This window comes from Aplysia californica, unplaced genomic scaffold (assembly GCF_000002075.1).
Source record: "Aplysia californica isolate F4 #8 unplaced genomic scaffold, AplCal3.0 scaffold00022, whole genome shotgun sequence".
NCBI lineage: Eukaryota > Metazoa > Mollusca > Gastropoda > Aplysiida > Aplysiidae > Aplysia > Aplysia californica.
In genome coordinates this window covers 1,838,687-1,865,783 of record NW_004797292.1, presented here as the reverse complement: position 1 = coordinate 1,865,783, position 27,097 = coordinate 1,838,687, and the positions used below count along the sequence as shown (strand labels likewise).

The window sequence follows — 27,097 nt, the reverse complement described above, 5'->3', positions numbered from 1 at the left end:
TCTGTGTGTATGTGTGTGTGTGCAGCCAGAGAGTCTGTTTAAGTTGTTGCTGGCCCTGGAGAGAGACTGCCCTGACCACCTGTCTGTGCTGGACCTGGTCACTGGGGAGAAGCCACTGAAAGCTTTGGTCAGTCCTATGAGTGGTTCTTGTTTGTTTTCTGTGTATTTTATTGGTTACAAGTGCAGCCACTGCAACAGGGACTGTCATTCCTGTGTGGGCCTGTTCAGCCACAGCAAGCGCTGCTCTCGAAAAATCTCCTACGGCGCAGATCTGTAGTCTCCTGAGACTAAAGGGTGCCATAGTAGTTTTATTGGGTGATTTGTTTGTGTGTGTTTGTGTGGTTGTGGTTGATGTGTGTTTGTGTGGTTGTTGTTTTTTGTTGTGCGTTTGTGTGTGTGTGAGTGTGTGTTTGTGTATGTGTTTATGCACATATATCTGTGTTTTTGTGTGTTGGGTGGTGTTTGCATTTATGTGTGAGTGTGTATTCACGCTTGTGCTTGTATTTATGGGTGCTTTTATTGTGTGTGTTTGTGTGTGTGTGTGTGTGTGTGTGAGTGTGAGTGTGAGTGTGTGTCTGTGTGTGTGATCGTGTGTGTGCTTGCTTTGAAATTAGGAGATTTGAATTTGAGTAAGAGTTTAGACTTTCATTTGTGTATTCCTCCACATTTTATGCAGGACTTTTGCTATGAGAATGATATGGATGCCTTCAACATGATGGACGTGGTCAGTATGTGTGTCACAGTCATCGCTTATTCACCTGACTCTCCTCGCTCTGGACAAATGCTGGTACGTGTAGCAGAATGGGGAGACTTTAAAGACTTTGCCATCACAAGGCTCATATAGTAAAAACCCTTGCCATCTCAAGGCTCATATAGTAAAAACCCTTGCCATCACAAGGCTCATATAGTAAAATCCCTTTCCCTCTCAAGGCTCATATAGTAAAAACCCTTGCCATCACAAGGCTCATATAGTAAAAACCCTTGCCATCTCAAGGCTCATATAGTAAAAACCCTTGCCATCTCAAGGCTCATATAGTAAAAGCCCTTGCCCTCTCATGGCTATTATAGTAAAAACCCTTGCCATCAAAGACAAAGGCATTTTGGGGAAAATCCAAAGAAACTGAGTGGTAAACATCGCCGATCGGCGAGATGTGGCGGCAAAGTATTTTTTATAAAAATCTGTCAAAATAAAAAATTTCCTGAAATGTTTTTCTGTGTACTAATTTAGTAGGTTTTGTTCTTTGTGCTCCTGACATTGAAAAGCTACTGTTCTTGGGGCTTGTGACACGAAGAGTTTGAGGGGGGGGGATGGGGAGTTTGCTGATAAACTTCTTCCATCCATTTTCAATATTGGTCACTTTGCAACTATCACTGTGGATTTGAGAAAAGGTCTCTTTTGGAACCGTATGATGCACATGTTCTTTGTATCGTTGTACAGTGCATTGAGCATTTTTTTAGTACTCTCTAACTGAAATCTTCAGCTAAAACCTGTTATTTGAATAAAAACATCCAGGAACATCTGACAATATTCTTTTGTTCTGTCTCATTATTTCTCTCCTTGTTTTCAATTTTTAAAAAAATGAGTATTCTAGTCATGATTTTGATTAGGGTGCTGTCTTTTCCTATTGTTTTCTCAAAACTTTAGAAGATGGCTTGGAAGCGGGCTGACAATATACCAGCGTTTGTGGTAGTGGTTCGGTGCTTCACCGTCGCACATAGGATACATCAGTTTGATTCCTGTTTGTGTGGGGAGAATTCACCTTCACCTTCACTTATCCCTTAGACTGGATGTCTGTCGGGGGTGCTTTTGAAGATTTGGCCTCCAGTTCCCTCCACTCCTTCCGGTCTTCAGCTTTTCTGAGCGTGTCTTTGAGTTCTAGGCCTGTCCATTCCTTGATGTCCTCCGAACTCTTCTTCGGTCTGCCTCTGCTCCTTTTTCCCTGGACGCTGCCTTGGGGAGAATTAATATTGAGTATATCCCGTCATTCTGTGGGGAGACTTGTTTCCCTCTCAGCTTAGGTTGGTCCTGACAGGCAGGGTAAGTGGGAAGTGGGTCCTTTGTACAGGTGATTATCTCTGGACAAGTCGCTGCCTGAGAATTACGAAGTTCTATCCAACATTTTTGGACGTTTTGAGTTACTAAGACCATGAGGTCAAAAATTTAATATTCTATGTGCTCTATCGAAATCGTAGGATTATTCAGAGTTGTTATCAAGATATTCAATGAATCGCATCCAAAAAAGCTTGAAGCATTGTGAAACTCAACATTTTTTAACCTAAAATTTCTCAAAACTAGGTGCTGAGCTGATAGTACTTTGTAATTCTGTGGTAGCGAAGTGTCCATAAGACAGGGTTCGACTGTAGTGTCCATTAGGACTTATAACTTCCAACAGTTATATTGCTGATGATGTGCTAAGGATGGATATGGTTCCCCCACAGACTGTGCTGGAGATGATGATCCCACGCTACCTAGACCACCTGAAAAAGGAGACGACTCGACGGGACAACTCCACGGCGGCCAAAGCAGAAGTGGCCTCTATCACCAGTCTGGCTGTGGCTGTGCGAGCATTGGTTGCCTGCTGCGAGTCTTTTGCCAGGTGGGTGGTTATTCCTTTGTGTTTGTTGATTGATTCTTGTTCTCGTTTTTGTTCTTGATCTTGTTCTTGTTTTTGTTCTTGATCTTGTTCTTGTTCTCTTCTTCTTTTTCTTCTTCTTCTCCTTCTTCTTCAAGTGCCAGATTTGAAACAGGCATCAGTCATCATGGTTTGTTTGCTGCTTATCTCTCTGCTCGGATTTTTCTCAAAAAACATTTTTCATATATCTTGGAAGACAAATGCTTCATGTCACAGCCTGAGTGACACTGATCACATCGTACAAGAAGGGAAGTGAAACTTGCATGTCAAAACTGGTTACACTCTGGGTTGTTGGACTTGCGTTATATTTTGTGCAAGATTATAATGTAAGCTATTAGGCCTCCTGACCGCCTTAAACGCCTTTATTTGAATCTGTGAGACAAATGACTTTTACAGATATATAATGGAATATATGGATCAGTATGTATTGATCAGAAAGAGGCAAAGCCATTTTGATGATGCTTCGAGAAAGTCGGGAATTATCAGATTAGCAATTATCAAATTAGCTTTTCCTTCTTGATTTTCTTTTGTTCTGTCCCAGCGATGAGCTCACATGTTGTTATTGTTGTTTTCAAATCCCTTTAGCAGCAAGCATTTCGCTATTGGCAGCGCAATGCCTCCTTCAAGTAACCACATGTCCTTGTCATCTTGTCAACGCCAGAGTAGAGCAGGCTTTGTAAGTCAGTAGGTGTGTGTAGGAGCCTGCGTCGAAGAACTGCCAGGTTTGGGCAGTGAAGGAGAAGATGTTCAACAGTCTCCTCATGGTAGTCACAGTGTCGGCAATGGGGTTCCCACTTGGGGTTAATTCTGTTTATGTGCTTGTTGGATGAGCTCACAAAAAAGTTTTCTTTGTCTTTGTGTCCTCAGGAGTATGAGTCTTCCCCAGCGGTTCCTGGAAGTTACCAGCACCACTGGCTCTAAGCCCATGCACAACCACAGCATCCACTCTCTCACCGTGGATGACCGTGAGGATTCACATGCCAGGTCTGCAGCAATGCTTTTGGTTTTGTTTTTGTTTGTTTTTTTCTCTCTCCGTCTTGTTTTTGCATGGAAATGTGACTTGCTGAATACAAACTGATCAGGTTGAATTTATGGGCTTTTTCATAATTTAATAAAGGAAATTAAAAAATTTATAAAAGTATCAGTTTTATTCCCTCATTGACGCTACTTAGATATTTTAGGCGTTGGGCTGCTTCAAACCGGAATGCAAATTGATCAGGTTGAATTCAAAGGCTTTTTCATAATTAAAAAAATAAAATAAAATAAAGAAAATAATATAAATATAATATATATGAAAGAAGCAGTTTTATTCCCCCATTGACACTAATTTGACATTTAGGTCTGCTTTAACCCTGTCTGTAAAGGCCAACCCAGGCTGAGAGGGATTCAACGTCCCTGCAGAAAGATAGAAACACTAAATAAGAAATGTGCAGTGGTGAGGTGCCTGACCTACTTGGCTCTGTCCTGGATGTTACATTTGAACCTTAAAATGTTGAAAGGAATGTAAAACCCATACAATTACTCATAATAATTATTTTCTATTTCCATTGTATCAATTTAGAATTACTTTTACCCTTTTCAGTCGTCATATGGAGGAAGGGCGTCGAAAGACGTACACACATGACCCCGACGATCTCGAAGTCCGAGATGACTTCCGCAAGCCCAGAGACTCGCTGCTGTCAATCTCTGCCGAGTTCTACACAAAGTGTCATGGTCGCCTAAAAGAACTTCGCAAAATCCTGGCAGACCCGGCCTTCAGACCCCCAGAACTGTTGGACTACAAAGCTCACAATGTAGGTTCTGGCCCTTGGTACTGTCAGTAAACATTATGTCTCACAGTTGTCTTCCTATGAATCCGAAGTATGGACAAAGTCTTTGGTACGATTGTGTAAGTTAATCGTCTACATGCTTTGAGGGTACATTTTTAAATGTGGAAATGCTACCCTTAAAAAAAAAAAAAGAAACTGAGAAAGGAATTCATCATCATCATCATCATCTATGCCTTTCATCCCTTGCAGAGCCATATACAAGCTGCTTCCATTTATCTCAGTCCTGGGTCATCCTTCCAAGCTCGTTCCAAGAGAGCTTCATCTCTCTCATGTCCCTTTCCACACATCTCTTTCATGTTTCCCATGGCCTACCCCGCCTGGTGCTCCCTGTGCAGAAAAGAATTGCATTATAGTTTAATGGGAAACTGAACTATTATCTCAAACAAATGCATGCATAAATAAAGAAATTAAATGAGAAATAATTGGTCTCTATAGTAGCAGAGAATTTGGTCCTGGGACGTTAAAAAAACAAAAGAATATTGGTTGCTATGCTGTTTTTCTATAAAGGGGCTTGTCAGCACTATAGTGTGTTGTATACCCTATATCATCAGTGCTTCAAAGTCAGCCTGTGCCATATCAATTAGATATGAAATTAGACCACAATAAAACATGCAAATGTCTCTCAAATCTATATCTTATTCATGCAGGCATCCTGTATGCGATGAAATACTGTATTCCTTTTTCAATAAAGGGTAAAGTCAGCCTGCCTTCTGAATTATCTAAATAGTTTCAATGGGGGCATAGAAAATGTCCAGTTACAATTATTACACCTTGTGTATTTTTCAGAGACTGGCTGAAGTGGCCCACACATTGCTCAAACTGGCTCCCTATGACCCTCTCACCATGGCCTGCACAGGTCTACAGAGGTGAGCTTTAGGGACAACAACAACAAGAGGGGCGATGGCCCTGGCGAAGAGCACGCTCTTCGAGGCTCCAAACAGATAGGCTACCACACACACACACACACACACACACACACACACACACACACACACACACACACACACACACACACACACACACACACACACACACACACACACACACACACACACACACACACACACACACACACACACACACACACACACTCTCACACACACACACACACACACACACACACACACACACACACACACACACACACACACACACACACACACACACACACAACAACAACTACAACAACAAATATCACGTCAATCACAACCACAACAACAACAACATTACCTGAAAGAGGCAGTGATCTTGGCAAGAGACGCTCTTCTTAGGATCGCAACAACAACGATAACAACAACAGCAACAATTAACGGCAACAATTAACTACGCACAACAACAATTTACCATGGCAACATAATGTTAGTAAGGAGGAAATGTTTCATTTGTGTGAAAAGGTCTCTGTCAAAGAATGGGCATGTTAAATGTTTATTTAATAGCCACAAATGAATTCTTAGGCCCATTTTTGTACTGTGGAGTACTGTTTTTTTCCTCTCTCAACCCGACCTTTTTGGGTCAATGTTTCATATTGTATGAAATATTTTTATCCTTACTGATATAACGGTAATGTTTGTTCAATAACTACTTGGCAAAGAAGAGGATGTGGGTTGTTGGTGGGTGCTCTTGTGTGGTTTGCTCCTTCTTTCGTGTAAACCATCTATCGTCTTTATCTCTTCTATTTTATGTTGGATGATATTCTTGCTGAATGACAATTTCTAATAAATTACTTTTTTGTTCTTTGGCCCATTTGAAAAATTCCAGGTACATGTTGGAAATCTTGCCCAACACGGACTGGTCGCAGGAGCTGATCCGACCAGCTCTGAACCTCATCCTTCGACGTCTGGATCGGTTGTTCTCGAAAGTCTCCAAAAAGTCAGCTCTCAGGGTTAGTGTATATTTTCTTGTAATACATGACTTTGAGTTTAACTCATTCGCTACGCCGAGCCGTGGGGGGCGGCGCGGCTCATGTGCCGTCAGTACGCTAAGCCGTCCCCGGCGGCTCGAGAAATGATTTCCAATTTTAGGTTAGATCCTATTCCAATCCACATATCCATGTTAAAATAAAGGTCATAATATAATGTTGACTTCCGGGTCAAGCATTTCCACTGAAAATCGGAAATTTAGATTCAGTTTTGAAACGCGATTTCGTAGTTTATTCGACTTTGTATCGGGATGCCAAAATTATAGCCCGGACACCAGTCTTATTAATTTTACACAACAAATTCTATCATTATTTTGCCCACTAAAGAAATGTAGGACTCTTTTTTTATAATATTGATACAATTGGACTCTTATTATTGCCAATGCAATATTTTTGAGTGCTAAATCTAGGTCTAGATCTAAATTGTCAAAATATTTTTTTCTCCCCAAAATCACTACTTTTTGATGAAATTACACTAAAAGTGCCACTCAAGACATGTATAGCTTTATTCCAAATGCAATTTTGAATAATTCCATATAAGATACGAGTGGGTTTTTTTCTGGTTGTGATCGTTTTTCAAGATTAAAATTTTTTTTTTTTTTCAATATCGGATGTTAATATCTTAATGTACAAATATTATGGAATGTATGTAAATAACTGCAAACTTTTCAATATTTTCCAGTTCTATATTCATTTATGGTTATTTTGATGTATCATTTGACTAGGTGCAAACATATTTTTTGAGTTTCACCAAAGATGATTAATTCTGAGATATTTATCTCTGCAGAAAGATATTTTGAGAATACTGATTTGCTGATTTTGGTATTCACTTTCTGCTATTGAAATAAGGGAGGATGAATGATCTTTGTGCAACTAGGTGTTCTCATTTTTCATTTCAGCGTCAACTTGACTGGGAGGCAGCTGCCAATATTCTGAAAGGTTTGTTGAACTCTTTTTATGAATATAGAGCTTTGGTTTCAGCTGCATATTTTATTTGCGGAAGCGTTCAAGTCATGTGAGTTTATATTTTTACACCCCTTTTGATGCTCCCTACAAGAAGGGGCCAACACTTTTTTTCAGATGTGTTGCTTTAAGTCATAAGTCTTTTTCTTCCCCTATAGTAAGAAATGTGTTTTTGACTTTCTTTTAATATTATTATATTGTTGTGTGTCTCTCTGATTAGGTGTGTACCAAACGCTCAAGAAATTCTCCTTCATTGCTCTCCTGCCTCATCTCAAGGTAAGTTCTTTAAAAATAAAAATGCCTGTTATTGTATGCACACACATAGACCTACACATTTTTGAATGCTCATTTTCACACATTACTGAACTCTTTCTTATCAAACATATTATAGTCGCTATCTATCTTGTAACATCTTCAATCTCCGACACTTATATGAACTAACTGTGTCGCAAATGATGTAAATCACTGACTAATTTCCCTCTGGGACAATAAAGTATCTTCTTATCTTATCTTATCTCTTATCGAAAACTTGTGTGAGAAATACTTGTTCACCTCTGTAGAATAACTTTTGTGAGAAATATGTGTTCACCTCCATGGTCTGACTTATTGGATTTTTATTTCAGACTCTGGTCAACATCCTGATCACCATCTTGCTGACCAGCACGGGCTCCGGCTCTCTGCTCCCTGAGTCCCTGATCAACCCGGCGGGCAGCCACCGCAGCGAGCCAGGCTCCCTACAGACTGACGCCACACCCCTTTTTGTGTCGGCGGTGGTCAAGCTGGTGGCTATGCAAATGCAGGCCCTAGGGGTGAGTACTATACAGATTTTATGGGAAGCTGAATGTGGAATGAGTTTTTTTTTTTTTTTTTCAAATTGTCAGAGTTTTTCCACAATTGCCTAAATAAAAAGGGGAGGGTGAGGGGGGGGGGGGTCCCAGACATGCAGTTGTTTGAATAGGGGGGGGGTTCCCAGACATGCAGTTGTTTGAATAAAAATGTCTCGGGACATCTTTCAATACACTTGTTTTGCTCTTCTTTTTTTTAAAATAAAACGTTTTACGGCGCTCGCAACTGCATAAGGTCATATGAGCGCCAATGTTTTGCTCTGTTGTTTCCTTTCCAGTTTTTAATGGAAAAATAACAGGTACCGAAGTCACTGTTTTGATATCGCTGATATTTTCTTTAAATTAAAAAAACTAACAAAATGACTTCGGCACTTTGGAAAGATGCTGACAATATGATCTGAGGGATAGGAGATGGGGAGTATTTGGCAATTTGCTCACTTGAGACAATTTTGCTTTCTGTGGTTAATATATTTTTTTAGCCCTTCACTGCTCTGTAGATGTATGTACTTGCTTTTGTTCTCCAAAACTTTTTCAATGCAATCTTTTTTCTGCTTGCCTATAGAGGAAGGTTTAAAAGATGTAACTTTAGTATGAGTAGTTTTATTTTATTAGATAAGGGAGAAAAGATGATATGGCTTTATATAATTAACCTCTCTTGAATAAACTTTCTACCTTCACTGGACAAACATAAATAAAAATGTTTCAGCAACAAAGGGGTGAATGTTAACCCTTTGAGCCCTAATGGTGGCATGTAAAATTGCATGTATTCCTAGCCATCGTTTTTTTTTGTGCTCTTAAAATTCTCTACTCTTTCCCTTCCAGGACCAGTACTCTCTTGAGCAAATCTGTGGTGGAGTGAGTGCCTTCTCTGCCAATGAGAAATCCCTCAATCTTCTTATCAACTTTATCCTGCCTCTGTGTATCCGAGTGGGCAGCCACTGCAGAGGTAAAATTTCATGGCTGTGACTCTGAGTCATCTAAACACTTAAAATGTGTTGAAGAAGAATCTTATCTGTGGGTTTGTTGCAACTGAAATTTTTTTATCCGCATTAAGCTAACATTAATAGAGACATATCGAAAACTTAGTTCGCAGTAATCTTCATTTATGGGGTTTTAGATTCTGTTGCTCATCAAACTTTTCGATCACATGCAATGACCTGAGAAAATTGAGCAGCAATTTGTTTATATCTTTTTTTAACCGTGGACATTTTGTAATAATAATAATAAATAGCTTTTAAGCTGGGCATTTCCATTTTCTAAAAAAATGCTCAATGCGCATTACATTCATAAAGATATCACATTTTCAAAGTTAATGGATTTGCATGTATGTAAAACATAATAAAATGTATATATATGTATACATATATAAAGAATTTCTATGAGAAAAATTAGTCATGCATGAAAGTGTACAAGCTATAGGAGAGATCAGTATGGTCGTGAGGGTGAAATACTGTCCCTGTCTCTCTCCAGACACGCCCCGCATGAGTCACACGGACATGGTGTTTGTGCTGACCATCATCGTGAACCTGTTGAACCCGCCCAGTTCTCCGACCGGGGGCGGTCAGAACAGTGTGGGGAAGCCGCTCTATCTGTCCACCGGGGAGCACGGTCGATGTGGCAGCATATCGCATGCGGACAAGCAGAGCAGCAAGTTCGCATCGGAGCTCCATCACTACACAGCTCTTGTTGGTGAGTAGCTACGATTTTATCGCGTTGTTTTCACATATAGTGCTCTTTTCTGAGAAATGTGCATTTCTCAAAGATAAAATTTAGTTGTGAGACTTTTTAGAAACACAGTCAAACCTGCTCTAAGGGCCACCTGTGTAAGACATTCACCTGTACAAACAGCCGCAATTTGCTCTCTCTTTCCTTTCAAACATCTATCATCCTTATCTCTCGTCCTTCTTTTGTGTTTCAAGTGCCATAAAACTCTTACTCAAACAATACTAAAACATAAGACATTATGTTTTCTCCTATCTGTAGATGCAGACATACTTTCCTTGCACATGGGGTAGATTATATTGAAGTATTAATTTTCAGGCTTAACTGTATATTTTTTTTATTGTGAAATTGACAAAGTTAAGATGCTAGTGTTACAAAAACTCATTTAGCAGTTACTAAATTTATGAAAAGATGAAATGTTCGTGTTGCTGTTGGTGGGTTTGTATGATTGTGACTAATATATCAATACAATCCATCCCCAGGTCTGGAGATTTTGACTGTTTGCTTTGACCGACAGCTGTCGTCACAATGGCATCAGGTGGCCAAGACCATTCAGGCCATGGCATCCAAGGGCAAAGGTCAGTGGCTTTTATATCTATTTTTGTTATTGAAAGTCGATGACTTTTCTCTGCTCCATCATTTCTCATCTTTTGTAAGTTTTCTAGCTGGTAATGGGAGGGTGCTCTGGTAGGTCCCACTTCTTAACTTTCTCTTCATTGTTTCAGTCTGGTTTTTTTATTCCCAGCATGAAATCACTGTTTTGGTGTCTATGTGTTTCTATGTGTTTCCGTTTACTCAATGCTGTACAAGATAGCCAGTCAAATCTCTCATGGCTCGACTTGGTGCCATAATAATTATATATTGGCCCTGATGCTTATAACAAGTTGTCATAATTTATTCACCTGTTGTTACCATGTTGTCATAATCTATTCACCTGTCATTAACACATGTTTTTGTTTGTTGCAGTGGACCTTCCCCTGTGGAAGTTTCTGGATTTTCTGGTCACCCACCGTCCGTCTTTGTTCATTTTGCTGCAAACTTTCATACAGTTCAGGGTAAGAAAACTTTTCTTTTCTCCCTGCACTGGGATGCAAATACATTAAGCCTCAAATTTGCAGAAAGCTCAAAAGTAAAGCTTGATGCTCTGACTTTGTTGATTTTTAAAAATCAGAATGAAAAGTTGATGGAATAAGTAAAAAAACGGTTGAAACCTAATGTTTTCATACTGGGCTGTAGACTTCTTCCTCTTCGAGTACCAGATCCTACACAGACTTTGGTGATCATGGTTTCTTAATTTTTTCTTTGCTTGGATGCTCTCAAGAAACCTATTTTTCTGGTCTTTTCCTGTCCCTATCTTTTCAAGTTCTCGGAATTAGCTGTTCTTTGTAACTACACTCAAACATTGAGATAATTCTATCAGTGCCGTAAGTCATTAATTGCTCCTAGTCTTTAGAAAGCATAGACATCTATTTACATTTATTTTAATTAGAAAACTGCTACACTGAGAAAGACTTGTCGATTGAAGGGAAAGTTAAACTTTCCAGAAGACATTTTTGTTTCAGAACTAGTTCGTTTTAAAGTGTCATTACTGCCTAAATATCTTTTTTTTAGGTTTTTACATATTGTTGTGATGTAAAATGTTTGTGATTTGTTTTATGTCTTCAATATTGCAGGGTTTTCTTTCATGTACTGAAAATCCAACAACTAATATTTTCCCTTTTGCTTTTGTCATCAAGTTGACTTAGGTAAACACTTATCAAAGAAAAGCTTTCTCAAAACTTTCTCAAAACAAAGAAAATGACAACTGACCATGGCAATAGTGTTATGATTGTGACGATATTGTCTTTTCTATCAGATATCATCTCGTTGATATTTAATGGGTCCCTTTTGCTTTGGTTTATTCTGTTGTAGGTCTCCAACCAGGTAACTGTTAGTAACAGTATGATACATGTATTGTGTTTCCCTGAAGGTCCCTAATGTAAGGCACCGGAGAGCACAGACAGTCAAGGGGCACCACTTGCACATCCTACTGTTTCTCATCCTGCTTTTTCCGTGCACCATAGGGACATAATAGTTTTTTCTAAACCTCAGAACATGTGGTAGTGACATAAAAGCATATATTATAATGATTAAGAGTGGACTTTGACTGATTAGTGTAAGACTCTGCCGTACATCATTTTGAAAAGTTGACAGAGCAGTTCATTGTGCAGTCAGTTTCTAAAACAGCGTAATGTTAATATGGCTGACTTACCGACAATGAACACTCTTTTGTAGTAGGAAAAGATATTTTGTACTTTTAGGTCACTTATAGGTCTTGTGTAATGAAAAATCAATGTCCCTACGTGTGGTTGAGAAACCTACAATTCAGCATCTGTGAGGTCTTTCATGGGCAGTACAAAATGGGAAGAAAAGGAAGTAAAGGAAATAGAAGGTGTACTTCCACTGTCAACTCCATATAACTATAGTAGAAACCTTTGTTTGGTAACAAATGGGGTCCTTAGGAATGTAATGGTGGTGAAAGAGGTAGCCTATATAGATATTATTGTAACTTTTTTCTCTTTAATTTTCACCCGACAGAAAGGAAATAGACTTTTAAAGGCTAAAAAAGTTCACATTGTGATAGTCTTACAGACAAGCACTCTAGTGTTTGTCCTTAATGTCATGTCTTTTATTTGTTCATCGTCTTTAAAAAGTATCACCTCTAAATTAACAAATTCTTTGAATAAGATATGTGATGGAAAACATGTATTTGTTCAGCATCTTTAAAAAATCACCTTGGAATCAACAAACTTTTGAATAACAAATGTGATGTAATACAAGTATTTGTTCATCCTGGAAAAAATTACAATTGAATTAACAAATTCTGTTAATAAAATATGTGACGTAATACGCTATATGTTCATCATCCTAATAAATCACCAGCCAATTTAAAAATTCCTTGGATGAAGTATGTGATATAATACACATGTCTGTTCATCGTCGTATAAGATGACCATTGACTTAAAAAAATATCTGAATGAAGTATTGGATGTAATACACTTTAAGGCACAGATAGCTAGACGGCACCGCCTGCACATCCAACATGTTTCTCTCCTTTGTGCTGTTTGTTTTTGTACATCATCATCTGTTCCCACATAGTCATGTCCCTGTTTGCTGTTCTTTATCTCAAAGTTTAAATATGATTGATTACAAATGCTATAAAACGTTGTGCAAATACAGCAAGGCATTGTAGTGATGCCATGAGTGAGGGCCTGAGAATATGTATCGTTAAAAGAATTTAGAAATATGCGTTATATTGAGTTTTTAGAAAATCTTTTCACAGTATGGCTTCACATCTTGACATTTCTTATTTGACTATCCCTTTCACATCTTACTCGTGGAAGTAAAATAATTTTGAACAAAACTGAGTAAATAAGTTGTTCCTGAGCATTTAGAATTAGGACACCAGTTTGACTGTCATAAGAAGACATAGGCCTCCTATTTTTATTTGTAGATCCCGTGACTGCTGAAAATGGAGAGTAACGTAATTCTTTCTTTTCTTTAATTCTTATTCTGGGAAAGGGGAAAAGAAGTCTTACTTTCTACCCTATGACCCCTCACTTGTTACCAGAAAGAAAGGGAGGAAATAAACACTAAGGCCCCTACTTTTTGTCCAATAACCCTACACATGTTACCAGGAAGAAAGTGGGAAAGGAAAAGAGAGTGGGAAAGGAACAATTACTTTCGGTCAAATAACCCCTCACTTATTACCGGAATATATGCATTTAATTTGGGTGCAGAGAATCAATAGATTCTGTGCTTGTCAACAAAGACAGTAAAGTTTAAACAGCCTACTCCTTAAATGATCGAAATTGTTTCAATAGGGGCATAAAACAATTACGTTACAGTTTTATAGTCATCATCTGTGTTTATTGTGGTTTATTCCAAAGATTGTCACCTCTATCAATGCTCGGATGGTTGGTGGGTGCTGTGTTGTGGTTTGCTTTTTCTGTCCTATCAAACTTCTATCGTCCTTGTCTCTTCATCTTCTTTTCTTTGTATGTTACTTTCTTGTAACACTTCTAATATTCAACACTTATGTTATAACCTATTTATGTTGCTAGTGCTGTAAAACTCTCTCTAAAACTAAAACAAACTTCTGTCAATGCTGTGATTGGTGTATCGACGTTTGTTACTTGCATTGTCTCTCAAATCAATATTCAGGTGATGTAGGGGAATAGTTGTTCATTTTTTTTGGTACTGACTGAAAGAAGGATTGAGTGTTTTTTTTTCTTTCTCTGTTTTGGAGGGGATGGAGATGGAGTGCTGTTCTTGAGTGTTTTGTTTTGTTTGTTTGTGTGTGTGTGTGTGTGTGTGTGTGTGTGTGTGTGTGTGTGTGTGTGTTTGTGTGTTACTTTATTTTGGAGGGGTAAAAGGAGAGAAAGGAGTGGTCTGATAGGAGTGTTGTCCTTGGATTGTTTTGGGGTAGATTTTTTTATTTCTTTTCAGAGGGGTCAGAAGGTTGGGGGGGGGGGGGGGATGTTGATGAAGTTGAGTGTTTGTTTATTTTACTGCGCTGTCTGAAAAGACAAAAACGAATGTGAATGAGCCATAAAGGTATACAAGTGAGCTGGAAAGCTTCTAGAGTGGGATACCCACTCAGTATGCTGATACAGTGTTGATATTTCTGTGTCTAGAAACTTTATGTGTACACATTGTGTTTTAAACGCTTCCTTGCTCGTTCTGTTTATGATTGGAAGATGCCACTGGTATGTCCTATTTCTTGAATATCCCGGTCAGTTGTTTTTTTGTCTTACTTTTTGCCCAGTGTTAACTTATATGTTGATGTTCTTTTGTGTACCTCCCCCTCTATCATTACATCCTTTACAAATTAGTTCTGTTTGTCTGCTCATGGTGAATCCTGGGGTGACCTTCCTGTCCATCAGTTTGGTAAAGTTTTGGTCAGTCAACATATCATGTGCCCCCCCCACGGGCAGTGCCACTAACTGAAGTGTCTTTAGGCCATTCCCAAAGGGGGGATATTATCATGTTCTTATGCACAGTAGAATTGTAAATGGAATGACTTATCAATGTCATGCTCATACTGTGCCGGAACGACATAGGGGGAACTGCTGCTTTTTCTTTCCTCGTCCCTACTATTGTCATTTTTCCTCTACCTCTTTTGTATGTTTGTCACTTTCTTGTGAACTGCCATTTTCGGGTTGTCTTGATAGTCGAAGCAGACTTTGTGCTTTTGAGGCTAAAGAGGTGAGCAGAGTATTCCTGATTCAGCGTTTGGATTTCTCTGTTGACATCAAACCCTTGGCGCTCTTATGACCTTATACAGTTGCGAGCACTGTAAAACTTTACTAAAACTAAAACGACATATCGAGGGCAAATGATGTATGGTTAGTTTTTTGTTGTGTTGTTAGGCTTTGATGTGTGGTTAGACTCTAATGACCGACATCTGTGATGTAAAGGGTAGAAGCTTTAATGTCTTGCATAGAAGACCTGAGTTTGATTCCTGTATAGAGATGATTTTTATCAAGTATCCCGGTCTCAGCCTGGGTTGTCCCTCACTAGCAGAGACAAAGCCGGCCTTCTAAATTATCTTAAATATATAGATGGGGGCTCGAAAAAAACCAAAACAACAAACGTTTTTATTAACTAGGCTTTGGTGTGTGGATAGGCTTAAATGTATGATTAGGGTTTGATATGTGGTTTGGCTTTGATATTTATGTATGTTTTTGTGTATGTATTTATGTATGGATGTATGTATGTATGTATTTATAATAATGTATTTTTTTAATGTGTATGTATGTTTGTCTGCCGTTGCAAACCAAATTGCCCTTCTGGGATCTATAAAAATGTAAATTAATTATTATTTAATTCATTTATATGTGGTTAGGTTTTTTGTTTCCATCTAACATCTCGCCGTTGTGCACAGATGATGCGAGTGAACTGCGACACGGCCCAGGAGTACTACCTTCAGCAGACGGTGCGTGACAAGCTCCAGGGGTACACCTTCTCCTACCACAAGTCAGCCTCAGCCATACTGGTCAACCTGGCCGTGGAGCTGAGGCAGCTGCGAGATGAGCTAGCCAACTCTTCCGGAGGTTCTTTGTTGATTATTTTCTGCCCTATAATTTAACTCTTTTTATCTCCAAAGGGGGTAAACCGACAATGGCTGCACCCTATTTTGGTAGGAAATCTGAAAGTGGTATATGTCGCTAAATTGGTCATATAATCTAAACAAGGGAACTTATTTTTTTAATAGTTCTTCAAAGTGGATGAACCCCCGGTAGAAGAGACCTATTTTCGCCAATCGCTGAAAAGTAATTTGACGTTGAAGTCGTAAAGGAATGTGCCCAAGTTTTATCTTTAAAATGAGGCGAAACACCCAAAAAATATTTGAACATGGTTTTTGTCTGTTCATTGAATTTACTTGGGGTACATAGGTGGTTTTCAAGTTTTTGATATGAGATGGCTCCATCTATCCTGACTTGTCCTCCCACCTTCCCTTCCTTTCTCTTTCTCTGGCCCTCTCTCTCTAATATCACTCTCTCCATCTTTCGTATTTCAATCTCTCTTTCTCTCTGTATAGCTTTGTCTCCGCGTATCTCTCTCTCTCTCTCTGTATAGCTTTCTCTTTATGTATCTCTCTCTCTCTCTCTCTCTCTCTCTCTCTCTCTCTCTCTCTCTCTCTCTCTCATTTTCTCTCTTTCTCTCATTCTTTCTCTCTCCATTTAGCTCTCTCTGTCTCTCGCACTCTCTCTCTCTCTCTCTCTGTAGCTCTCTCTTTGTATAGTTTTCTCTCTATGTATATATCTCTCTCTGTATAGCTTTCTCTCTATGTATCTCCCTCTCTGTCTCTCTCTGTCTCTCTCTGTCTCTCTCTCTCTCTCTCTCTCTCTCTCTCTCTTTCTGTCTCTCTCTCTCTGTATAACTTTCATGCTATGCATCTCACTCTTTCTCTCTCCATTTAGCTCTCTCTTTCTCTCTTTCTCTCTCTCTGTATAGCTCTCTCTCTGTATAGCTCTCTCACACACTCTCTCTCTCTCTCTCCCCCCCCCCCCCCCCCCCCCCGTCCCCCTCTTTAACCCTCTCTCTCTTTTTCTACCCCTCACATCTCCCCTGCCATGGATTCAGCAGCGTACAGATCCCGCACTGCGACATTCGCCACCGAGCACTCAGACTTCTCCCAGACCCAGCTGCCAGACCGCCTCCCACATGCCAGCATCACGGAGATAGCCGCAGAGATTATTGGACCAACCAGAGCCAGCCATGCCTCTCTCATCAAACGCTCCAATGGAGGTATAGGTCGTTGATTTCTTTATAAAATAACATGTTTTTTGTTTGCTGGGTATATATGTGAAAATGTGTGTGGGTATAGGAGTTGCGCGTGTGTGTACTTGCGTGTGTGTGTGTGTTTTTATTTTTTGTGTACTGGGTATATGTGAAAATGTGTGTGTGTCTGGGTGTTGTGTATCATGTGTACATGTGTGTATGTACCTGTGTGTGTGTGTGTAGTGTGTAGTGTGTATAGTGTGTGTGTGTGTGTACCTGTGTGTGTGTGTGTGTGTACTTGCGTGTGTGTGCGTGTTTTGAAATGGTCTTACAATGAAGATATTCTGTCTTTTGATTTGTCAGTTGTATAAGATAATAATTCTGTATTGTGCAATGCTTACAGCGTTCAAGGGATCAGACACTATAAATTTACATTAGTATTATTACTGCTATTATTTATATTGCAGATGTTTGGAGGGTGCCACAGGTTGGGCCCACTTCTTTTCTTTCCCACTATTGTTTCTGTATGTCTGCCTTACATTTGCCCGTGGGCTAAATGACCTATATTGTGTCAACGTGCCTCAAAAAACAATTATCATTAATATTATTATGTCAGAATTGAGCCCATCTATACAATGATGGTAACGCAATGGTAATGGAGGTACTTCATGTTTGTTTATTTCTTTATTTATTTTTTGTGTCAGAATTGAGCTTATCCCTACAAAAATGGTAATAGAAGGAGCATGCAACTGAAAAAACCCCCAAAAATAGAGACAGAATAAAGCTCATTGCCAAGACATTATTTGTGGAATCTAAGTGTGTAAATTTGAGGCCGTGGGTGGTTGGCAGGTGCTCTGGTGTCGTTTGCTCCTTCTTTCCTATCAAACATCTGTCGTCCTTATCTCTCCTCCTTCTTTTTTTGTGTATGTTACTCTCTTGTAACACATAATCTATTCCTCGGCACTTACTTATGACCTTATTGTGTTGCAAGTGATGCAAAACTCTTTACTAAAACTAAGAATTGAGCTTAACAACACAATAATGGGAATCAGGGAGCATGCAACTGAAAAAGGGAGAAAAAAGAAACATATACAAAATAAAACTCATTTGTCAAGAAGTTATTTGCAGAATCTTGAGTGTGCAAATTTGAGGCCAGGCAAGTCTCGAACCCCCGTTCTCTGTGTGTGTCCCCAGCCACCCTGTTGTCCCAGTCCAGCTCCAGCACCGGCACGCTGCCCCGGCCCTCGGCGGTCAGCACAGGGGAGGAGAGCCCTGCTTTACAGCGCTCCAGGTCCAGCAAACGCATCACGGCCAGGCAGGGCAGCTGTATCCTGGAGAAGTTCTCCAAGAAAAGCGTTGTCGAAGATACCATTGGTAAGTTTTTTTTATAATTGCTTTAAAAAACCTACTGGTGTCGTAAAGATTTGTTTTTCAGAAGCCTTAATGATTTTATCTGATTTATTTTAATCTAATTTTTCTTCATGATTTTTGTTCTCCTTTAATTCCATTTTTGAAAATTAAGTTTTCGGCACTGTTTTAAAATCGAATTTGTCCCAATGTGTTTTCAAAGTTAATTGAATATAATTTATCTTATTAGTTTTTCTTGACCATTCTCATCCATATCATACCAAATTTTGAGAATCCATTTAATTCCAGACTTCCCAAATGATTTTTTTCAGAAATGGTTGCTCCCCACTCACCACTCCTCCAACGACAAGGCACCATTCGTTTCCGTGGCAACCTGTCCAAACAAAACAGCCTCGAGGTGGATGGCCCAATGGCAGAGGTCGTTTACGAGAATGAGGACACAGAGACTGCTAACGGTAGAGGTGAGACAGTGTACTAGTTAGTGGCTGTAGGGTACTTACTACTTTTCAGGATTATTTTGTGGAATTTCAAGAAAATTGGAATGTTCCTATTTTTTTAGTTAGTGTTAACAGTGGTCTGTGGCAACTCTCCTATTCCACTTACAGTACACTAGAGAGGTGGAATGGAGTTTTTTTCTTTTGAATTTCCCTTTTTAAATTTGTATTGATAAAAGACTTGTTCATCATCCTATAAAATAACCGTTGAATTTTAAAAAATCTCTGGATGAAGTATGTGGTGTAATACACTTTCCCCAGCACCCTATTCTTCGAAACGGCGATTGATGTGACTGTTAATGAATGAATTAATGTACACATCCACAGGCGGAAGTAAAACTTATAATGTAGTAAACTCTCATCGGCAAAAAAGGGTCTCATTGGACATATCAGACGCCACAAGTTATCTTTATCTTTGTTTCTTTTGTTTTACATAAGATGTATTCTCCTCTGCAGACGAACTTTTTTATTTTTATTTTACCTCTAAAACCAGGTGACCCCCACCTCCTTCAATCGCCAATATCTTGACGTATATCCAAGATAAATGGATATTGTTTTCATCAAAAGCAAGGCAAATGAACCAGTTTTAACTGATTCCGTCCATTCGGCCGCTGACAGCGGCTCGAGTTTTTCCGCTGCGTCCATTCGGCCGCTGTGAGCGGCTCAACAAAATCCGAAACAAAGGTGCACTTTTTAACATAGTTCCTACTTTTTAAGTTGTCGAAAGGAAGTAGAACTTGTAAACAAACCTGACCTCAATCTCTGAGCGCCAATATCGATCGAAACTCCGCGAAATTCTTGCAAAAATTGTTGTTTTGTTGTTGCGATGCAGGCTAGATCTAAGGGTAAACAACACGGAGCCTGGTATAATAAAAAGGCTCTTCAAAGAAAGATATTCAACTAAATTTGTGAAATTCTTGCATAAATGTGTGCTAGGGTGATATCGCTACAATGTTGTGTTGATTCCTATGATTATTAGGACTTGTAGAGCTGAGAAAATGCGGTAAGTCGAAATTTTCGAAGAGCTGTTGCGCAATTTTTTTTTCTCATTCGTTTTTGTCAGAAGGAAAATGTAATACAAACAGATTATAGGTCATTGTTATTGATATAAACAGATTTTTCTATTTATTCCCATCAGTTTGGTATATGACAATACCTATAAGAGTGACTTAGAGCTTCACAGTAATGCATTAAATAAAACTGAGCAGGGTAAAATAACTCTGTCCAGAGCCTGAAAAAATCATGGACGGAATCAGTTAAGATGATACCAACAACTCCTTATGCCCCATAACTGATGAGTGTCTTATTCCACTGTGTCGTGACACAATTAATGCTTATGAATTAATGCTTACTAGTTGTTTGTATATCTAAAGTGTACCAACTCCAGGTAGTCATCTTTAGATGTGTCAGGATACGGTTGAATCAGGAGCTCATCGAAATCTTTAGCATATGGAGTTATTGGTATAATCATAAAGTCTGTTCATTTTCCTCACTTTTGATGAGCAAAATACCCATCTATCTTGAGTAGAAGTCCAGATATTTGTGATTGAAGGAGTTAAGAGTCGCCTTGTGTCGGAGGAGATGTTAACGAGAAAGTGGCCACCAAAGTTTGTGGCTTCCAAAGCTGAGATGTCCTTGGAAATTACAAATTTATGTCTTTGTGCATTTGATCAATGTTTTTCAGTAAAATTCATGCAGCAAAGTGTTTTTAAAATAAATGTGAAAGGCATTGAGCCCAAAACAAAAAAATCGACAGAAAAATGTAGATTTCTTCAATTTCATTATTTTGACCACGATGCCTCACAAATATTTTTTCCAGTGGAGATGCCTGATGGTATTGTTTTATGACCATGTGACTGGTACGAATAGGTCACAGCTCTTAAAATTTGTTTTTTAATTCTGTAATTTGCTGAGGTCGATGTACAGGCCCTCAGTGTATCTTTCTAAATGAGTAATGATGTGTATCTTTCAAAATGAGAAATGGTGTTGTTTCTTTCAAAGTAAAAGATGGTAGGTATATTTCAGAATGAGCGTTGTTATGATATCTAGCTGTGAAAATGATGGATGGTGTGTATCTTTCAAAATGAGAGAGGGTGTGTTTCTTTCTAAATGTGAGAAAGTATATTTATCTTTCTAGAAGAGTAGTGGAAAATGAAAAATGGTGTGAATCTTTCTTCAAAATGATGCTGAGTAAGTGACTATCATCAACCATCCCTCTTTCCCTCCAATGGCAGTCCTTCCTTTGTTTCCATCTTTCCATCCTCACCCATGTCTTTCTTTTTTTTTTTCTTCTTTTGTTTCTATCCTTTTCCCTACTTCCCTTTACTGGTTTCTGTGGTGTAGCCGTTAGGTGCTTCTCCGTTATACACACAGAGACATGAATTTGAGTCCTGTGTGGGGAGGTTTTTTAAGATCAAGTAACTCTGTCTTTTTACAGAAATGTTTCCCTCTCAGATTGGTTTGGCCCTGACATGCAGGGTTTAAGTAGCCCACCTCCTAAATGATCTGAATAATGTTGATAGGGTTGCAATGACATTTTTGTAATTACACACCCTTTGCTCCTACCCCCCGCCCCCAAACAACTGTTTCCTTGGGTTTTTAACTCCCCTTTCCAGTATTTTTCTTCCCTCAACCAACTTTCTCCTCTTTTCCGTCTGTCATTTTCTTTCCTTTTTTCCTTTCTACACAGTCTTACTTTTGTTTGTTTCTATCTGCCATTTTCACTCAGTGGATGCTTGAAGGATGCCCCTGCAAGAGCCTGCTTCTTTTTTGCTCTCCCTGTTGATTGATTGTCTGTCTGTCTTGCTTTTTCGTAGCACAAAATAGCTATTATTATGTCAGTGCACTCTCTTTACTTTTACGAGCATACAAACTAACTTTTTCACACCCCTTGCCCCTCACCTTTTAATATTTCCATCCATGTTTTGCCATCATGTTCCTATCTGTCAATTCACTACCTTTCCATCTTTATGTCCTTGATGCTCTCTCATCATCATAAATTGTCTTTCCCTTGTTTCCTTGGGCATTTCCTCCCACCTCAAACAAAAAAACCCCCCTCCAACCCCCCCCCCCCCCACCATTTTGCTTTTCTTTGTTTCTGTCTGCTATTTTCACTCCCCACCACCAAACTATCCCCCACACCCACACCCATCACAAATACACGCACAAACCATCTTTCCCTGGTTTACATGATCTCCCCCCCCCCCCACCCCCCTTCCTCAAACTCCCAAATGGACCTTCCCCGCGTTTCTACCCGTCATTTCCCCACATCTACAGCAGGAATGGCATCAGAAGCAGCCACAGCCCTGGCGGCCGGCGAAGACCCCAGAGGCCACCGTCTCCAGCGGCAAGATGCCAAAAGCCGTAAAACATTCAAGATCAAACGGGCGAAGACAAAGACCTCGATGCGGCCGCGCTTCATGTCGCACCGTCGTCGGCCCGACTTCTACGGCCCGGATGGTGAGAATGCTGGCCCAGCCAGTGAGGACTCGCCATCTCACACGGCCGTGGTCTTCCACGACAGGGGAAGCAACAACAATGCGTTCCAGCTGCGACGTCCAGGCGGGTCGGGGATGGCGCGGTCGGTGGAGACAATCCCCGAGTCTGTGGAAGTGAAGGTATACCCAAACGCCTCCAGGGTGTGATGGGCTAAGAGAGTTGTAGAGTAGATGCTTGGTGTTTCTCAGGTCAAGTTTTGTATTTAGGCCATGCCCTGTTTGTATTCCACAAACGAAGAAGAAGGAGAAAAAAAAAGAAGTAGAAGAATGTGTGTACGCTTTTTCTTTCATTCCTCTGACTGAAATCCAGTTTCTCTTTTATTTTTTAGGAATTCGTTTTATTTACTGATGACACTTTACAAAAAGGGACAACCTTTTTAAGAATTATGAGTTTTTGGGGACTTACAGTTGTGGGCTCTCACAAATTGGTCAGTTTGGGGCATATTGACAGACAGTTTTAAGATGCTAGGAGATTGATGCAAAGCTTGGCCTGAATTTGTAGTCACTGCCACTTTAGGAGTGAAGCACCAGTTCTCAAGTCCACAGTGTAGTACAAGTTGGTGTTTAGAAATATCCACTGTAATGCCAACAATATTGACATTGTACATACATTTCTGTAGTGGTATTCATAATGTAGCATTTTGCTCCTACCATTCTTTACAACATCAACTCTACCAAATACAATCAGATAAAGATCAGGCACAAATTCTACAACATTGAGTTGTACAAAGACGTCAGCTTTGTGAAACAACCTAGCCTTTAAATTCTCTTTTGTAATTGCAGTAAAAACCACATTTTAAAGTCATAAATGCTGATGGGCGTTTGCTTGGCTCATATGTTGTTCACTAGTTGGCAAAATTAGTGAACTACATGACATAACAAGTTAGCTACATGACATTCTGTAATTTCCTCCTCACGCAAGCATCATGCTGTGGTTCAAGTAAGCAGCGAGCAATTCAATTGTTTCTTGCCACCTGTTATGTCCATCGTCTGTGGTTTCTGCTCTCTACCCCTGTATTATTGTCATGCGTTTGCAGAATGTCATGGGTTTTGTTTTCGAGCTGATAAAGCTTGTCTGGTTTGCTTAACATTTTGCTACATTGCTGATTTAATTAATTCCCTACTCGTTTTCTTAAACCATTAAACTTATAGCTGCTGACAAGTCGGTTTAGCATGTAAATTGAGTTCAACCTATTTAATTCATTTCCATTCATCCCTGAGCCAAAAATAAGTTGTGTGCATGTGCTTTGTTGTGGGTAACTCTGCATCCGACTGGCATTACACGTTACACTGTCGGCCAATGATTTTTTTTATCCGAGTATCTTTTCAGCATTCATGCATCGTACTGAGAATTTGTTGTCAGCACAAGGTCTGTGTTGTAGTTCCACTCGGTATCATATGTTTGCTTATGCAGATGTTGAAAAACCAGCTGTTAAATAGAAAGTCTACAGGATTTCTTGGCAGAAAGAATACCTCACTCCTTTGTGACCATTGTGAGGAAAGAAACAGTTGTGGGACCCTGCGATATCTTTATATTGTCATACCATGACGTTTGCTGCCTCGATGTCTGTAGGATTAGGAGCCCATTATTAACGATTTCATTTTTTAATTTATAAATATACTAAGTATAGCTTTAGTGCGATTTTGATTGCCAAATTGACTGTTTTCAAAAAATGATCTGATATGGAATGTTCGTTTCTTGAATCTGACATGTTAGTATTTTTAGTTTAGTAATTAATTGTTTCCAAAACTTGACCGCTACATTTTTATTTGTAGTGAGATGAAGACACAATATATTTTTGACTTAGCTGTACTGGAAAAAGTTACAGTTTAAAGTGATATATTCTCAGGGCCAGTGAACTTAAATAGAGCATATTTATTTTTTTATGGTTGTTTTCTCTGGTCTGTAGGTGGAGTCTTTGGAAACTGAACGAAGAAAGTCACCATGACATAATAATAGAAAATTTGCATAGCAAGCAAAAGGAAGAAAAGTAACTCTATGACTTTGTGCTAGAATAGTTGCTTAAAAATTTTTTTGAAATAAAAAAAGTTGCTCTGAACTTGTTCTAGAAGATTTGTACAAATAAATTTGCTTGAAAATCGCCCTGAAATTGTGCTAGGAGATTTGTATAAAGAAAAAAGAAAAGTCGCCCTGACATCATGATTGTGCCAGGAGATTTGCATAAAGAACAAAACAAACCCAAAAAATCTCCTGACAATGTGCTAGAGGTTTTGCCGGAGGATGTTTGTCAGCTAGCATGAAGCCACCCCCCACCCTGAGCTGTATGGTGTGTTTGTGTCGCGAGAGCATTGTTGGCTGAGTGTTGTGACTTAACACCACTGTGACATGTTTTTCCAGGTATTTAATTAATGTCGATTATGGTCCTTTTGCCTTATACTTTACACTTTACTCGTAGCCAGCGGAAAAAGAGATGAGTCTCGGGCTACTTTTACAGCTTTACTAACAATCATTCATTGTATGATCCGTCGTGTTTTGTTTGTTGTTATAAATAATGATCTTTCATGTACTCATTTTTTCTTTAGTGACTACAGTTGCTGCAGTCATGAGTATAGATTAGTTCTCTTTGTAGAAAAGATGTATTCAAGTGAAGTGTGAATGTAATATATTGAGAAAGTGAGGGGCACCATGCTGTTACAGTTGGTGCTGATTTAGGAGAGCATCACAACCTTTGTTTTTAATTCTTGCTGCAGAACAACTCTGGCAGTTATCATGTTGGTATGCCAGAAAACCGAGTCCGTACTCTACTCAACGTACAAGAAAAAAGGCTGATCTCAATGTGTTACTTCTAATAAACTAATAGTCCATGTGAAGCTGTCCGAGAAAGTATTTTAATGAAAGTCGTTTCTTAGCTGTAGGAGATCGACAGCAATAAAATTGCTGTGGCCTGAAGTATTCAACTGTTACCGATAGATTTCAAAGGACAATTATCGAGAAAAAAAGTAAACATCTTTTTTGTTTTCATAGGAAATTTGTCATACAATGCAATTTATAAGGAAATACGAATCATATAAACCATGACATACATTTACAAGTTAACTATTTCATAGCAAAGCATCATTGCTAGTTGAACCTGCATCCCTGTGTGGCTCCCTGTTCTTTGAACGAAAGTCAAAATATCTTGCCCAAGGACCACCCTTAAAGTCGATCGCTATTGTCACTTTACAGTGTTTGACACGTTATTGTCACTAAATCGACTCACTACTTGGCTACCGGGGTTCAAAATTTTTTAGCATCAGCATGGCATGAGGATCTCCTGGTATCTTTATCTCATTTAATTTAATTTAATTTTACATTAATCGCATTTTTGATTCCTCAAAAAGAATTTATTTTTTATTTCATGTGGTTCTTTTGTAAAGAATTGCTGTTTGATATTATATTGCTTGAAACAGTTGTTTTTTTAACAATGGCAAGTTGTTTTTGCTAAACACCCTCAAGGAAGGGAAAGGTGCCCATGTTTTCAGTGGAATTCAAGTGCTTTTATTCTGATTACAGTGGACACCGTCTAGAGCATCCTCACTACAACAAGAATCTGCTTTGGTAGGCACAGAGTGATGCTCCCTTTTGAAGTGTGATTTATGGTCCTCTTTTGAGTGGGCTTTGATAAGTCTTTATTCTCCCTAATGTTTTGTCCTCTTTTAATCTGAGCTTTCACCACCACACTAATCTTTACGTGACAAGAAATAAGACAAAAGTTGAATATTTCTACAGATCAATTAAGTTGAAGCATGTTGCATTTTTAATTCATATCTCAGAAGCTTGATGTTGATGCATTAAATTAAAAAAAAAAGACACACACTGAGAAACTCGCAGCACAATTATAATTCATTTTTCATTATGATAAAGATGCTAAAATTGTTACTACTGAATAAAGATATGCAAATGAAGCAAAGACAATTGCAAAGGTAATTTGTAAAAAATGTCTTGACATTTCATTGATGTCCGGTCTCAGTTTGAAAGATGTTGACGGCAGCTAGCTGAAATTTGTACAAGTGTTCTAGTTTTGCAACTCTAAAATCTTTGTTACTGTAATCATATTTATTTCCGTTCAAGTTATACTTATAATCATTGTATGAAACAAAGTTAGATGGGTCCCATCAAATACTTTTTGACACTAGCATTCCGTTATAAAAAAAACACAGGCTACATTGGTTCAGCTAAGGCACTTCCTTTGTATCCATCACATTATCTCATTGGCTGGGTGCAAGACTGCAGCAAACCCAAATTACAAAATGGCATTTGTGGGAGTTTTGCATGGAGCCATCGATCTAAGTCTTGCTATGTGGACTACAAACGAACTCGCTGGACTGTCATTATGAGCTATGAGACTCAGATCAAATATACTGTTACATGCAAATTGCATTGCCGTACATTGTAATTAATGAAATTATGTAGAAATAAGACTGGGCTGCAATAGTAAATTATGAATTTTTCAAAAAAATCGACTGTTTGTTTAGTTTTGAGTTTAGCAAGTGATTAAAGTAAGTAGCACATAGGCATTTCTTCACTAAGTGGCTCTAGAAAATTTTTTAAAAGGCAGACT

General features: G+C 38.9%; 1 protein-coding gene across 1 annotated transcript in view; it reads left to right on the top strand.

The window, feature by feature from the left end:
- LOC101852143 (protein unc-80 homolog) overlaps nucleotides 1-27,097 on the top strand; it is a gene marked incomplete in the record, with an annotated part of 118,801 nt that overhangs the window by 79,883 nt on the left and 11,821 nt on the right. Inside the window, 20 exon segments of the mRNA XM_035972391.1 lie at nucleotides 20-127; nucleotides 677-787; nucleotides 2,440-2,597; nucleotides 3,501-3,617; nucleotides 4,216-4,426; nucleotides 5,249-5,328; nucleotides 6,221-6,344; nucleotides 7,280-7,319; nucleotides 7,564-7,619; nucleotides 7,967-8,152; nucleotides 9,011-9,134; nucleotides 9,659-9,877; nucleotides 10,393-10,488; nucleotides 10,877-10,965; nucleotides 15,837-16,005; nucleotides 17,039-17,203; nucleotides 18,371-18,550; nucleotides 18,856-19,005; nucleotides 22,315-22,655; nucleotides 23,458-23,475. Coding sequence (XP_035828284.1) covers nucleotides 20-127; nucleotides 677-787; nucleotides 2,440-2,597; nucleotides 3,501-3,617; nucleotides 4,216-4,426; nucleotides 5,249-5,328; nucleotides 6,221-6,344; nucleotides 7,280-7,319; nucleotides 7,564-7,619; nucleotides 7,967-8,152; nucleotides 9,011-9,134; nucleotides 9,659-9,877; nucleotides 10,393-10,488; nucleotides 10,877-10,965; nucleotides 15,837-16,005; nucleotides 17,039-17,203; nucleotides 18,371-18,550; nucleotides 18,856-19,005; nucleotides 22,315-22,655; nucleotides 23,458-23,475 — 2,742 coding nt within the window.